The 15076-nt window shown below is 38.3% G+C and overlaps 1 protein-coding gene across 1 annotated transcript; it reads left to right on the top strand.

Annotated features, from left to right (window-relative positions):
• The first annotated feature begins 8930 nt into the window (after positions 1-8930).
• On the top strand, positions 8931-9857 carry LOC101360724 (putative olfactory receptor 5AK3). Its single transcript, XM_004389246.2, has one exon. The coding sequence runs from the start codon at positions 8931-8933 to the stop codon at positions 9855-9857; it is 927 nt and encodes a 308-aa protein (XP_004389303.1).
• Positions 9858-15076: the final 5219 nt, after the last annotated feature.

Genomic DNA, 15076 nt, shown 5'->3' with positions numbered 1-15076 from the left:
ATTCATTTAATCTCAATTTAACTTTTTTTCTTTCATTTTGAGAAGTTATTCCATCTCACCAACATCATCATTTGAAATGAGGGTATTTCCTGAATTGCTTTCCCTTGTTACACTTTCAGTGTTGCTCCTTTTCAGATTTCCTATCATTTCCCAAATGCTTTTTAAATGTCATATGGCGTTCATCTTAAGCTGAGAACTAATTTAAAATTGATAACGAGGATCTAGATAAGTTGCTCCTAATATGCTATTATTTTCAATTGATAACTTTTTTCCTGACATTAAATTTCTCAATCAATGTGTTTTCAAATGTATTATTAAGAGTTCATAATGTTAGCTTAGTTTTCACCCACATACCAAGAACATCACTCATGGTTAATTGTTCAATTTGCAATCATACAATAACTTTCTTTAAAGATTTGCAAAATCAATTTGACATATACCCATTTGTCATTAGAGAAGTAATATTTCATATTATTCTCAGCTAATATATCACAGAGATTTCTGTATTCTAGTAAGGTTTCTAACATGGTGTATATACTTTTCTATCTTGCTGGGCAATCCAGTACAGGTTTTCCTAAATTATTTTCAGAAAATTTGGTAGAATGAGTTCATGACATTCTCCTAAAAATTCTTCCAGTTCAACATCTTTTATTGAATCTTTAATAAGTAATCGAAGTGTGTGTGCAGCACACTTTATACTAGTCAATTTTTTCTTGTAAACCTTGTTGCTTTCAATGCACTCTGTGATGGTTAATGTCTGTGAGTCAGAGTGCACTGAGTCAGAGTCTTCTTTTGCCTGACATTTGCCATTTGATTTCACTATCATTTCTGAGCAAATCAACAAATTTTATCATATTAGAACCATTATCCATAGTTACAGAATAAATCTGTTGTATATCAATGTTGTACTTCTCTAAAATTTGATATACAGTATTTTTTATGTACGGATTTGTGTGTCTTTCTTTTAATTCTTTCATTGCCAGTGTCAATAGATGTATCTTACCATTTTGAGTGAACTGAGCATTAATTCCTAGTATTGACCAACTCAATCTAATGGCAACATCAATTTTCAAAGAGAATATTTGTTTTTCTAGATTACTAGTAATCAAATTGACTACGTCTGTGGAAAGAGATGATAGACAAGCTCAATACCATCAGTCAGAACAAGGCCAGTGGCCGACTGTGGAGCAGACCTTCAGTTGCTCAGATTCAAGTTCAAGTTGAAGCTGAAGAAAATTAGAACAAGTCCACGAGAGCCAAAATATGACCTTGTATATCCCATCTGAATTTAGAGACCATCTCAAGAACAGATCTGATTCACTAAACACTGACAATCAAAGACCAGACTAGTTGTGGAATGACATCAAAGACATCATCATACATGAAGAAAGCAAGAGGTCATTAAAAAGACAGGAAAGAAAGAAAAGACCAAAATGGATATCAGAAGAGACTCTGAAGCTTGTTCTTGAATTTATAGTAGTTAAAGCAAATGGAAGAAATGATGAAGTAAAAGAGCTAAAGAGAAGATTTCAACGGGTGGCTCGAGAAGACAAAGTAAAGTATTATAATGACATGTGCAAAGACCTGAAGGTAGAAAACCAAAAGGGAAGAACAAGCTTGGCATTTCTCAAGCTGAAAGAACTGAAGAAAAATTCAAGCCTTGATTTGCAATTCTGAAGGTTTCTATGGGGATAATATTAAATGACACATGAAACATCAAAAGAAAATGGAAAGAATACACAGAGTCACTATACCTAAAAGAATTGGTAGATGTTCAACAATTTCATGAGGTAGCATATGATCAGGAACCAATGGTACTGAAGAAGAGGTCCAAGCTGCACTGAAGGCATTGGGGAGAAACAAGGCTCCAGGAATTGATGGAATACCAGTTAAGATGTTTTGACAAACAGATGCAACACTGGAAGTGCTCACTCTTCCATGCCAAGAAATTTAGAAGACAGCTACCTGCCCAACTGACTGGAAGAGATCCATATTTATGCCTATTCCCAAGAAAGGTAGTCAACCGAATGTGCAAATTATCAAACAATATCATTAATATCACACACAAGTAAAATTTTGCTGAAAATCATTCAAAAGTGGCTGCAGCAGTACATTGACAGAGAACTGCCAGAAATTCAAGCTGGATTCAGAAGAGAACGTGGAACCAGGGATATCATTAGTAATGTCAGATGGATCCTGGCTGAAAGCAGAGAATAACAGAAAGATGTTTGCTGGTGTTTTATTGACCATGCAAAGGCATTCAACTGTATAGATCATAAGAAATTATGGATAACATTGCCAAGAATGAGGAACTCCAGAATACTTAATTGTGTTCATGAGGAACCTGTACATAGATCAAGAGGCAGTCATTTGAAAAGAACAAGGGAATACTGGATGGTTTACAGTCAGGAAAGGTTTACCTCAGGGTTGTCTCCTTTCACCGTGCTTATTCAATCTGTATGCTGAGCAAATAATCCGAGAAACTGGGCTATATGAAGAAGAACAGAGCATCAGGATTGGAGGAAGACTCATTAACAACCTGTGTTATGCAGATGACACAACCTTGCTTGCTGAAAGTGAAGAGGACTCGAAGCACTTACTGATGAAGATCAAAGACCACAGCCTTCAGTATGGATTACACCTCAACATAAAGAAAAAAATCCTCACAACTGGAACAATAAGCAACATTATGATAGATGGAGAAAAGATTGAAGTTGTCAAGGATTTCATTTTACTTGGATCCACAATCAACACCCATGGAAGCGGCAGGCAAGAAATGAAAAGACACATTGCATTGGGCAAATCTGCTGCAAAAGACCTCTTTACAGTGTTAAAAAGCAAAGATGTCACCTTGAAGAGTAAGTCATGCCTGACCCAAGCCATGGTGTTTTCAATTGCCTCATAGGCCTGTGAAAGCTGGTCAATGAATAAGGAAGACAGAAGAATTGACACCTTCAAATTGTGGTGTTGGCGAAGAATATTGAATATATCATGGACTGCCAAAAGAATGAACGAATCTGTCTTGGAAGAAGTAAAACCAGAATGCTCCTTATAAACAAGGATGAGGAGACTACGTGTCACATACTTTGGACATGTTATCAGGAGGGATCAGTCCCTGGAGAATGACGCACACTGCATAAAGTAGATGGTCAGCGAAAAAGAGGAAAGCCCTCAATGAGACGGATTGACACAGTGGCTGCAACAATGGGCTCAAGCATAACAATGATTGTGAGGATGGCACAGGACTGGGCAGTGTTTCATTCTGATGTACATAGGGTCACTAAGAGTCAGAACTGACTCGAGGTCATCTAACAACAGCAACAACAACAACAACAATGAACATTGATTAAATAAGTGAATGAATGATACCATACTTAAACCCACGAAACATGAAGTCTGAAGTGCCAAAGAGGCTCAGTGACTTGTCCATATTCACTCAGTTGATAAATACTGGACTAAGGATTTGGACTCTGGCAGAATGACTCTGGGAGTTTATACTTTAAACCTCTATGACATACCTCAACTTACCCATCCTCCTAGGAAGGAAGTTAAGGAAAATAGCCATTAAATACTTCATGCTAACCACTGGGGCATCACCAAATATAAAAAGAGAAGGCAATAAAAGATGAATTCATGACAACTTTTTGGTATTCAGTAAAACTCCCTACCATGGTATTTAATGTCTGGGAGAGAAAGGATTTCAATCCTATAGAATCACTTGGCTGTTGAGTTCAAGCCGGATCCATAGAGAGGCCTCTGAAGTGATGGTCTAGAACTCCAAGGTAAAGTCTATGGACTTCTTTCTGCCAATGGCCACCAGAGGATTAATAAGGTGAATCATGAATTGGCTTGCATGTTCCTGTAATGCACCAGCTATGTCACTGGTATTTCAAATACCAGCAGTGTCATCCATGGTGGAGAGGTTTCAGCAGAGCTTCTGGACTAATACAGACTAGGAAGAAAGGCCTGGCAAAATACTTCCAAAAATTAGGCAATGAAAATCTTATAGGTCATAACAGAATATTGTCCTTCTGGATTTGTACACATCATCAGGAGGCATCAATCACTGTTTGGTGAATGGAGGGCCAGCGAGGTGAGGGAGACCCTAGGTGAGATAGACTGACAAAGCAGACACAGTGATGGACTTGAACATGCCAGTGACCCAGAGAAATACTCGGGACCAAACAACATCTCATTCTGATGATATACGCGAGGTCCTCATGAGCTGGAGTCAACTCGATGGCAGCTATCTTTCTCTATATGGAGTTAATCAAATTAGAAACACTTGTGAATGTCTTCCCTGTTAGGTACAGAGCTCACGTTGCAAGTCCAGACTGTAACAGTCCTTAGAGAGTCCTTGAGGTATGTGCCAATGATGACAGCAGCAGCAGTGAAAGAGGGGCACCCAGATTTGGAGAAGCCTTCTGACAATGATAATTATTTCCTGTCAAATCCCTTCCCAGTCCTACAGGTATGTACGGGTGTATTCCCTCATTTGCTCTTTCAGCACTACTGAGGCAGCCATGTTTGGTGTCATTAGCCCCATGTTACAGACAAGGAGACTCTCAGGTTTAGAGAAAGTGGAAGACCCAGGATTCAAAACCAGGTTTCCAGAATCCAAGTTTAGCCCCAGGCTGGGACAGATGGTCCCTAAGATCATAGAAGTAAACAAGATGCAGAGTCCCTAAGGTCCAGAAACTTGGAATTAAAATAATAATAATATGGTCTCACATGGGAGTCTCAATTCTATGTATACAACTCAGCCCCCAGAGTCTGAGATCCTCAGGAGATCCACTCGTAATCCCACAGCCCTCAAGAAGTAAACCTTCATTTGTTGTAAGTGCAAAAATATCACCTTGGGAGCCATCAACCTGCAGGAGGTACAGAAAGAGATATTTTAACATAAATATGATTTCAGAGAAGTAGCTCTTGTTGTATTTTTCCTAAGCAGACACATATTCTATAGTGTCTGGAAGAAAAATCCAAGTCTAGATATCAGAGAAATATATCAAGCATTTTATCTTTGCCTCTTTGTAGCACTTCACCTTCAGGAAATTAAAAGTGGAAACAGAGTAGCAGGATCTGCTGCAGGGGTGAGTGGGGAGTACTTCTGGCGTTCAGCACCTAAAACAATGCCTCGAATGTTGTTCATACTCAGTAAAAGTCTTTTGAGTGAAATAATCTGTCTTAGTTACGGCTAACACTGTGGGAAAGGGAGAAGTCAGGTCTAGACGCAAAGTGTGCTTTACTTAAGAATATTCCTGAAAAGGTGTCACAGAGAGGAGTCTCCAGATCTGGAATCATTTAAAATACAGAGGTTCTATTAAGCATTCATGAGTACATTCGAATGGGGAGCCACAGGTCCACCAGAGTGAAACAAAATGGGTGCAAAACGGAGGAGCAGAGGACACATATTTAAGGAGTTAGAACAAAGAAGCTAAGTTACATCGTTTGATTGGAGATAACAAACTTAGATCAACATAAGGTGGGTTTACTGGAAGGGGGTTGCTAGAAGGGGATTGGTTTGGAGTACATATGTGTTCTCCCTAGATTGTCTACAGTGTGATAATTGCAGGGGTATGCGGTGGGAAGGGGCTACAGTGGGGTGGGGGTTACAGGACACTCCTCTCTTAGAACAGATTTCGCAAATGAAACCTTTCATGTAAGGGGTTTCCAGGGAGACTCAGATCAGAGTGGTGGCAAGGTCTTTTCCCTGAGACATTGCTTCTGCATCTTTATCATGGAAGAAAGTCTTCTTTATTTTTGTTGAAGATTTGCCCAATGCAATATATCGTTTGATTTCTTTTTTGAAGATTTACAAAGCAAATTAATTTCTCATTAAACAATTAATACACATATTGTTTTGTGACATTGGTTGCCAATCCCGTGACATGTCAACATTCTCCCCTTTTTGACCCTGGGTTCCTCATTTCCATTCATCCAACTTTCCTGTCCTCTTCTGCCTTCTCGTCTTTGCCCCTGGGCTTGTGTGCCCATTTAATCTCACATAGATGGTTGAGCTACATGTATTATTGCTTGTTTTGTGGGCCTGTCTAATCTTTGGCTGAAGGGTGAACCTCAGGAGTGACTTCAGTACTGAGTTAAAAGGGTGTCTGAGAGCCATACTCAAGGGGTTTCTCCAGTCTCTGTCAAATCTGTAAGTCTGGTCTTTTTTTGAGAGTTTGAATTTTGTTCTACATTTTTCTCCAGCTCTGTCTAGGACCCTCTATTGTGATCCCTGTCTGAGTAGTCAGTGGTAGTAACAAGGTACCATCTATTTCTTCTGGACTTACTCTGGTGGAGGCTGTGGTAATTGTGGTCCATTAGTCCTTTGGACTAATCTTTCCCTTGTGTCTTTGATTTTGTTCATTCTCCCTTGCTCCAGATGGGGTGGGACCAGTGGAGTATCTTAGAACGGCTGCTTACAAGCTTTAAAGACCCTATGTTGGCCACTTTCCAAAGTAGGATGTAGAATATTTTCTTAGAAGAAAGATTTCTTGAGGCCATCTGGTAGAAAAGGCTTTGGTAGACCTTGAGAATGTTTATCGACATTCTTCCAGCTTGACCGCAGATAAAACATCTCCCTACTTACCCATGGTTGCTGACCAGAGAAAAGACTCAAAGATGTACATTGTCAAAAGTCTCAATTTGATTTTGCTGAATATAGCAGGGATCCAGGTTAGTTCAGCCATTTTACTTTGGTCAAAGGGGCTTCAGGGTTTCTCCTTTACAAGGGGTACAGGAAATGTCATTTGTGCTCCAATGTAGAAACTGCTGCTAATTAGAGCAACACAGGGTTAATTGTATATAAATGTGAGTCTCTTTTGCCTCTCACCCTTAGTTGTGTATTTGCTCAAGTTTTTTCCTCTGCTTGGAGTTGCTTTCCTTGACATTGCCGATATCCACCTGGTACAATCCCAATCGCCTTCCTAAAACCAAACGTGCAACCACTTAGTTCAGGAAAGCTTTCTATATCCCCTAACCAGGTAAGCTCTTTCCTGGTATCAACATCAGATTGCATCTCCCTTTGGACACTATTAACTCTGACTTTTTAGCACAATCAACCTAAATATCTTGAGTACTGTGGATATAACTTACCATTATGGACTCTAAGTGTCTGCATATAAATTACAACTTACATAATATTTTTTCCAATTGAATTGACATTTTTTAGCCCTAACAATGGTGACACTCTATTTCTCTAATGTCTTGTAAAACAAATGTGACTTTGACTTAATAAAACTGCTCTATTATTTTGAGCTTTGTTGAATTTTGGGACCATTTTCATTGTTCAAGGCACCTGAGCTCATAGATCCAAATGAATGTAGTCCTTCAGTGTGGACTCCTTGGGGGTATGCACATTTGTTTCATTATTGCTGATAAAAAACATTTCAGGAACTGCTTCAGTGGACTAACTCCCTCTTCAGCCTTATGAAGAAATCAGTCTCCTTAGTTCCTTTTGTTTATTGAACTGCTGCAGCTGTATATCCTGGGGAATGAATACCAATCTAGCATTTTAAAACCAAACAACCCAATTTGTTTCAGTGCTAGAGTTAAAACTGCAGTGTTTTGACTTGCTGAGACATAGCATATTTGTAAACTGTGCTTTAAAAGCAATTTAAGGGATTAAAGTACATTCAAGAAATATCTAATAGTTAGGGATAAAAAGGTATACATATATAATGAACGGTGGTTACTGTTGTATGCCGTCAAATCCATTCTGACTCATAGCGACCTTATATGACAGAGTAGAAATGCCCTGTAGGGTTTCCTAGGCTGCAATTTTTAGGAGCAGGTCACCAAGTCTTTTCTACTGCGGAGTGGCTGATAGGTTCAAACCACAGACCCTTCGGTTAGCAGCTGAACGATTAACAACTGGGCCACCGGGGATCCTTTTAGTGAACACTAAATCAAAAAAACCAAACCTGTTGCTGTAGAGTTGATTCTGACTCAGCGACCCTAAAGGACAGAGTCGAACTGCCTCATAGGGTTTTCCAAAGAGCGTCTGGTGGATTTAAACTGAGTAGCTTCCAAATAGCTACCATGTAAACTATCATCAATATCACTGAAGCCCCAATATTACATTTTACTATAATTAGTCAGTAAGCTCTTTTCTTCAACACAATGATTTTAAGATTTGGGTTGGTAAGTGTAGCTCTAGTGAATTCATTTTCATTGCCACACCATGTTCTACTCTTTTATATACCATAGTTTGTTTAATCATTAGTCATTCATTTTGTTTCCAATTTTTTTCTATTATATCAAACGTCTTCATTTTTTTTAAATCCAGTCTGACAATTTCTGAATTTTAATAGTGAGTTTAGTCCACTTAAATTTATTTTCCTAGCTAAAAGACACGGACTTATTTATGCCATTTCATGTGATTTCTATTCATTTCATTTTTCTCTATTATTCTCTATTACCAATTTTTTTGTCTTCCTTTGAAATGATTGATTATAAAATTCCATTTATTACCCTAAAATTAAAAAAAAATCATTTTTATTTTACAAGAGCTTGGACTATGATTAAAACGAAAATGCCTGAGAAACACTATTGGTTGTTGAAAAGATGCATAATCATATTTGAATATTGCTTTATGCAAATATGGATACTTGTTTGCTATAAAGGAAAAGTGTAGCAATTAATGTTTCTTAGAATCGCACATATTATAAATCATCATCTTCTATGACAATCTTCTTATTTTGAAAATGAATTCATTGCTCAAGTATCACTGCTTACCTGGTGGTGTCCTGCCAACAATACAAAAAAAAAAATTGAGAAATCAATAAACACTATTGTGAGTGCTTGTCATGAAAATCCAAGTCAAAAAGATGACCTGAAACATAAGAGCCTTTTTATTTCAAGACATCACAAAGATTTCCTTTCTTTTCTTGATTCTTCTCTTGGCCCTTCCTAGACTTTTGGTAGCCATGACACAAGGAAATGACTCAGAAGTGATGGAATTTTTTCTCCTTGGATTTGGTGGACAACACAAGTTTTGGTATGTCCTCTTCATTGTATTTCTAGTTATCTATGTGACTTCCATGGTGGGTAATATTGGAATGATCCTACTCATCAAGACAGATTCCAGACTTCAAATACCCATGTACTTTTTCCTACAACATTTGGCTTTTGTTGATATCTGTTATACCTCTGCTGTTACTCCCAAGATGCTGCAAAACTTCATAGTAGAAAATAAGTCAATATCATTCATGGGATGTGTTGTGCAAGCATTGATTTATGCAACATTTGCGACTACTGGCTGTTACCTCCTGGCTACTATGGCAGTGGACCGGTATGTAGCCATCTGTAACCCACTTCGCTATTCCGCTGTCATGTCTCAAACAGTCTGCATCCAATTAGTAACAGGTTCATATGTAGTAGGCTCAATAAATGCCTCCATACACACGGGTTTTACATTTTCACTGTCCTTCTGCAAGTCCAATATCATCAATCATTTTTTCTGTGATGGTCCCCCAATTCTCTCCATTTCATGTTCCAGTATCAAAGTCAACATCTTGCTACTTGCTGTCTTTGTGGGATTTAACTTGATGTTCACTGTGTTGGTTGTCATCTTCTCCTACATATACATCCTGGGTGCCATCCTAAAGATGTCTTCTACTGCTGGGAGAAAAAAAGCCTTCAACACGTGTGCCTCCCACCTGACAGCAGTCACCATTTTCTATGGGACTCTCTCTTACATGTACTTACAGCCTCACTCTAAAAATTCTGAGGAAAATATGAAAGTGGTGTCCACATTTTATAGCATTGTAATCCCCATGTTGAACCCCCTGATCTATAGCTTGAGAAATAAGGAGGTCAAAGAAGCTCTAAAAGTGATGGGAAAGAAGTTCTAGACTGGACTCAAATTATTAAAATTTATCACAACAAAGTAAACAGCATAGATGCTTTAAAATTTTTAAACATTTCTTAAGTTGGAAGCATGCCCACATGTTAAATTAGTTCTACCTCACACAATAAATAAGATCTTAGAATGTGGGAAATAGAGTAAGAACATCACCTGGGACTAATTTTTCCTGGAATATAGCTTGAGAAGTATATCTCACACTACCCATGAAGAAGGATTTTATCAAGATTATTCATAATATTAAGAGGGACATATTAAGTTTGCAAACTATTTAATTGTTTGAAGTGTATTTCCAATACATTCTTAAAGAGTAGTAAAACATTTATTTGCATATAATCGACATTAAAAACAAAGTTCATAATTCTCCATTTATAAACCAGTTCCTTAAATTGTCTACAATAAGACTCTCCATACATTCTTGAAATTACTGCACAAAATTGAATATAAAATAAACTCATTGCTATAAGAAGTATCATACTGAAGTTATGCTTTTTCCCTAATTTTCCCGTTTTAGTGACATCTTCTAGCATTTGGAAATATTTATTTCTGTTTAGTTACCCTGTTTATTCTGAATCTATCTCTTTCTTGCCTAGGAAAAGGGAACTCTTGCAAACATTTTATATTTCTCTCTCCAAAAGAGATAGAGAATCTAAAATGTAGATGGATATAATAACTGAAAAAGTATCAATTCTTTCATAAAAAGGCATACCAATTGTTTTAGTTCAGACAAGTAGCTTTAAACTACAGAAACTCCAGGGAAATCCAAGGAAAGTCAAGAGTCCTTTGAATCAGGAAGAGAAACTGTTGACAAAGAAACTTTGGTACTTAGATTGAGAGTAGATTAGGGAATTCCTATCTGAATTCTGAAGACTTCATGGTAGCTGGAAAAAAGAACAAATCTCACATCCAAGTAATATCAGCTGTTCTAATGAACTGTCCAGAAAATGCAATGTTAAGTAATGCCTATGGAGAATTGGGCAAGAGAAGAAGATATGTTTTTCAAATCCAATATCCAACATAAATTTTAAGAGAAGAGAAAAAGAATACCTTGAAGTCAATGTAGGAATACCTATATCTCCCCAGAAAAGACTTCCTTTCTAAAAGAAAAAACCTTTTATCCCAGGGAAGGTTCAAGTATCTTTGTGGACCAGGACCAAGAAACACTGCTGAAGAGTCATTAACGAAGTAGTCAGAGCATGGCTTGAGAGGTAGAAAGGGAAAGTTGGAGCTCCAGTTAAGAAGGAGATTTCTACATACTGGAAAATCTAAGTGGGCACCGTGGAAATGGGAAGCAAAATAGAGAATTATGTAGTATTGTACAATCAATGCTGGGGTGAGGGAAATGAGCTCTGTGACAAACAGACAAACAGCCAAATCTCTGAGGCTGATGTGAGGCGGACACATTTGCGCTAGGTCCTGGCCTGAGACTGATTAGCCGCTGTTAGCATTTATGCAAAAGAGACAAAGTATAATGTATATGCTGACATTACTATTTATGTAAGGAATATGGTTTAATATTGAATAATTAAGAATTGTTTCATAAGTCATCAACCATACTTTTAGGCTGTTTGGGCCCAGACTAGACTGTGGACAGAAGAAGGAAGGAAAATATAGACCAAACTTTGCTGAATGAATACTTCATTCATCCATTTTTAAAATTTATTTGAAATTACAACGTTTACTGAGGGACTAGTACAGCAGCAAGGTGGTGCAATTGTTAAACGCTAAGCTGCCAACCGTTGTGCGAACCCACTCAGTGACTCTGCGGGAAAAGTCTTGGAGATCTACTCTCTTAAAAATAATAGCATAGAAAACCCTATGGGGAAGTTATACTCTGTCACATGATATTGCTATGAGTCAAAAAATGACTTGACAGCACACAACATCTGTATGGAGGCACTGGAGACCGGTAATTGAATTAGATATTGTCTTTAGTAAGAGACTGGTGAATTACCTGAGTTCCTTGCCCCTGCTCCCCACCTCCCAAAGAAAAAGATGCTGTTTTCCCAAGGAAAATAGCCAAGTGAGATGTAGGACTCATTCATAGCCTAGTATAGCAACCAGGTACCTGAGATAACCAATTAGAAAGGCAGCTGGAGCCACGGCAGTATGAAGACTGAGCAAATACCCATGAAGCACATCCCAAAGCTCCACCATAAGTACGAAACCCTCCTAAAAAGCAAAAAGCACTTAAATCATCCTGTGGTCTTTTCTGGTATGTACTATGGATTGTCTTTTAAATTCCATTCCGCCCTTCTAATTGAAGAGGTTAGGAAGCTCAAAACTACATTTCCCAGATGCCTTTGCACCTAGAATTATGGATGCAGATCAGATATATTCATGGGAGATTTGGAAAGTAGAAGTCAGCCAAAGAATATCTCTTTACTGACAAGCAAGGAAAAAGAGACATGAGTGGGTAGATACGGTGACCATGGGTGGACTAAGGATTCCACTGTCTAGTCATCAATTTCAGAGTATAAGAGGCAGTTGTGGTGGTGGCAGGAACAGAAGATTAGCAGCAGCTTCCTGCCCTATGGATCCCAGTTTCCTTGATGCATTCTTGAAGTCCATTCCTCCATCCTCTCAAAAGATTTTTTTAAGCATCAAATCCCCTTTATTAAATGCTCTCTCTGCTTGAAATATCTGGTATTGTTTCTTTTCCTAGAACTCAGCTTTGACAAATACACTCACCATGTCAAATATCCAAATACTTACGGCTCTTGGATGACACCAGAAATATTCCTGAAAATAACAATCAAGAGGGAAAAGGGCAGTAGGATGCCCAATAGTCTTGATCACTAATGGTCACAGGGTTTACAGGAGTCTGAAGCTGACATGTAAAGCTCACTCCTAGCATCAAGACTTTGTAGATCCATTACACATAGTACTGAGTCTTACCCACAGTATATATTTAGTAGAGATCAAACAAACGAAAACTATAACATGAGCAGTGTCCATGTTATACAAATACCAAATTTGACTGGCTGCGTGAAAGTCATCTTTTTTTTTTTTTTTTAAAGACTAGGTCTCTGACAAAAATTCCTGGAGCATTCAGTATATGTAAATAGGAGAACTTTTAAAAACTTTCCAGGAAATTCTCATGCTGCACTAGTATGTGGAGTCACTGACTACACCATAACAGGCATGAAGGGATTAAAGGACAAGAGTCCCTAAGGATTGTTGGGGAAATATTGTAACATCCTTTTTTCTAGCCGATGGTTAGTGTTCCTGTTTGGTAGGCTCCCTAACCATGGTGCAATTCATCCTACCACCAGGAGAGATCATTGTCTCCACCAATATAGAAGCATTAAACTAAGGAAACGAATGTACTCACCATTCTATTCCCAATATCCAACCCATTCCTAGCACATTGTAGTTGCTCAATAAATATTGTTGAATAAATAAATAGATAAATGAAAGAAGAAAGGATAGACCAGAAACCTAGGCAGGACATGCTCACATGAGTCAGAAGGAGTAAACTGCAGCCCAGCACAGTTGCTCCTGGGATGAAGAGTGCAGCCGTTTCCAGCCAGAGCTTATTGAGAATAGCCTAGCTTATTGGGTGGAGCAACTGCCTGTAACAGCATCACCACAGCATTATTGGAAGTAAACACACAGAATCAAAATTTAAAGTAAGTCTCTGTCATTTTACATGAAGATGGGTAGGATGAAAGAGCTCAAGAAATAGGTGGCAGATCTATTCCTTAATATCTTGAAGCATTTTTTAAATGTACATTTTTATGGAATGAACATATATGTAATAAATATATGACCACTAGCTTGAGCAAGCTATCAGGGATCTCTTTTCATGAGCTCTTTTTCTTTGCCTTATTTCTTTTTTATTATTATGGATGTTGTTTTGTTTTGCTTTGTTTTGTTTCTGAGGTCAGGTGTGTGTGTACTTGTGAGAAAGAGACACACAGAGAGAAGACATGTGGACAGAATACCTAATGGCATAAGGTAATTATGACACCAAAGAGGGTATGAGCAAGGGTGTCCTTTATCTCAGAGGAATGATGGGCACTTATGGCAATGGATGCTTGAGTACTGCCTCCATCATCCCCCTCCAGGAAGGTTACACATTTTATGGATTGTTCTATAATACTGACATGATTTGTTATGTAGTAACTGACTAGTGTGGTTAAGAAAAAGGTCATCAGATTACTGCCAAAGGTATTGGTGCTAACAGGCAAAAAGTAATGATTTCTCAGCATCATAGTAAAAGAAGAGGTGGATTGGTAGGGAGTAAACATGACAGTATCTCAGAAACATCCCAAGTGTGATAGAAGAGAATGGAAAGACACTACTTTCTAAGACTTAACCTTATGCCAAGGTTGTATTCCTAATCATACCAAAACCAAAACCAAACCCTTTGCTGTCGAGCTGATTCTGATTCATCGCAACCCTATAGGACAGAGTAGAACTGTCCACAGGGTTTCCAAAGAGCAGCTGGTGGATTCAAACTGCCAACCTTTTGGTTAGCAGCTGAGCTCTTAACCACTGCACCACCATGGCTCCATTCCTAATCAGATCTCCATTTAACTCAGCAGTCTGATGGTAGTGGTACATGGTAAATAATGTTGGTACCACTAAAATGTTTAATATGGATTCTCCTTCTAGTACAGTCAGTATCTGGCCAATCGAAGGCAAATAGAATAGTGCCCTGTACTTAGTAGATATGCAAGCAATAAATTCAAATGTATTGAACACATCAATAAAGACTGACAAAATAAATGAATGAAAGATACAATCCTTAAACCCATGAAACCTAAAATCTGAAGTCCCAAAGAGGTTGAGTAACTTGCCCACGTTAACTCAGTTTATAAATACTGGACTCAGGATTTGGACCCAGGCAGAATGATTCCAAAAGTTCATGCTGTAAACCCCTAGGCCATCCAACAACTTCCCCTCCTGGGAAGAAACAAACAAAACAAAACAAAACAGAACAAAAAGCAACCATTTGATACTTCACCACTAAACACAAGAAGAGGAGGTAATAAAAGAAGAATTTACGACAATTTATTGATGTTCAGCAAAGCTCCCTGCCAGGGCATCTACCGCCTGGGGGAGAAAGGATTTCAATCCTGTGGAATCGCTTGGCAGTTGTGTTCAAGCAGCATCCATAGATAGCTCTCTGAACTGATGGTCTGGAACTCCAGGGTAAAGCCCGTGAACTTCTTTCTGTTAACGGCCACCACGGGATTTAAA

This window comes from Trichechus manatus, unplaced genomic scaffold (genome assembly GCF_000243295.1).
Source record: "Trichechus manatus latirostris isolate Lorelei unplaced genomic scaffold, TriManLat1.0 scaffold00236, whole genome shotgun sequence".
NCBI classification, from domain to species: Eukaryota; Metazoa; Chordata; class Mammalia; order Sirenia; family Trichechidae; genus Trichechus; species Trichechus manatus.
The sequence above is the reverse complement of the archived record's forward strand: the minus strand, read 5'-3'. Positions and strand labels throughout refer to the sequence as shown.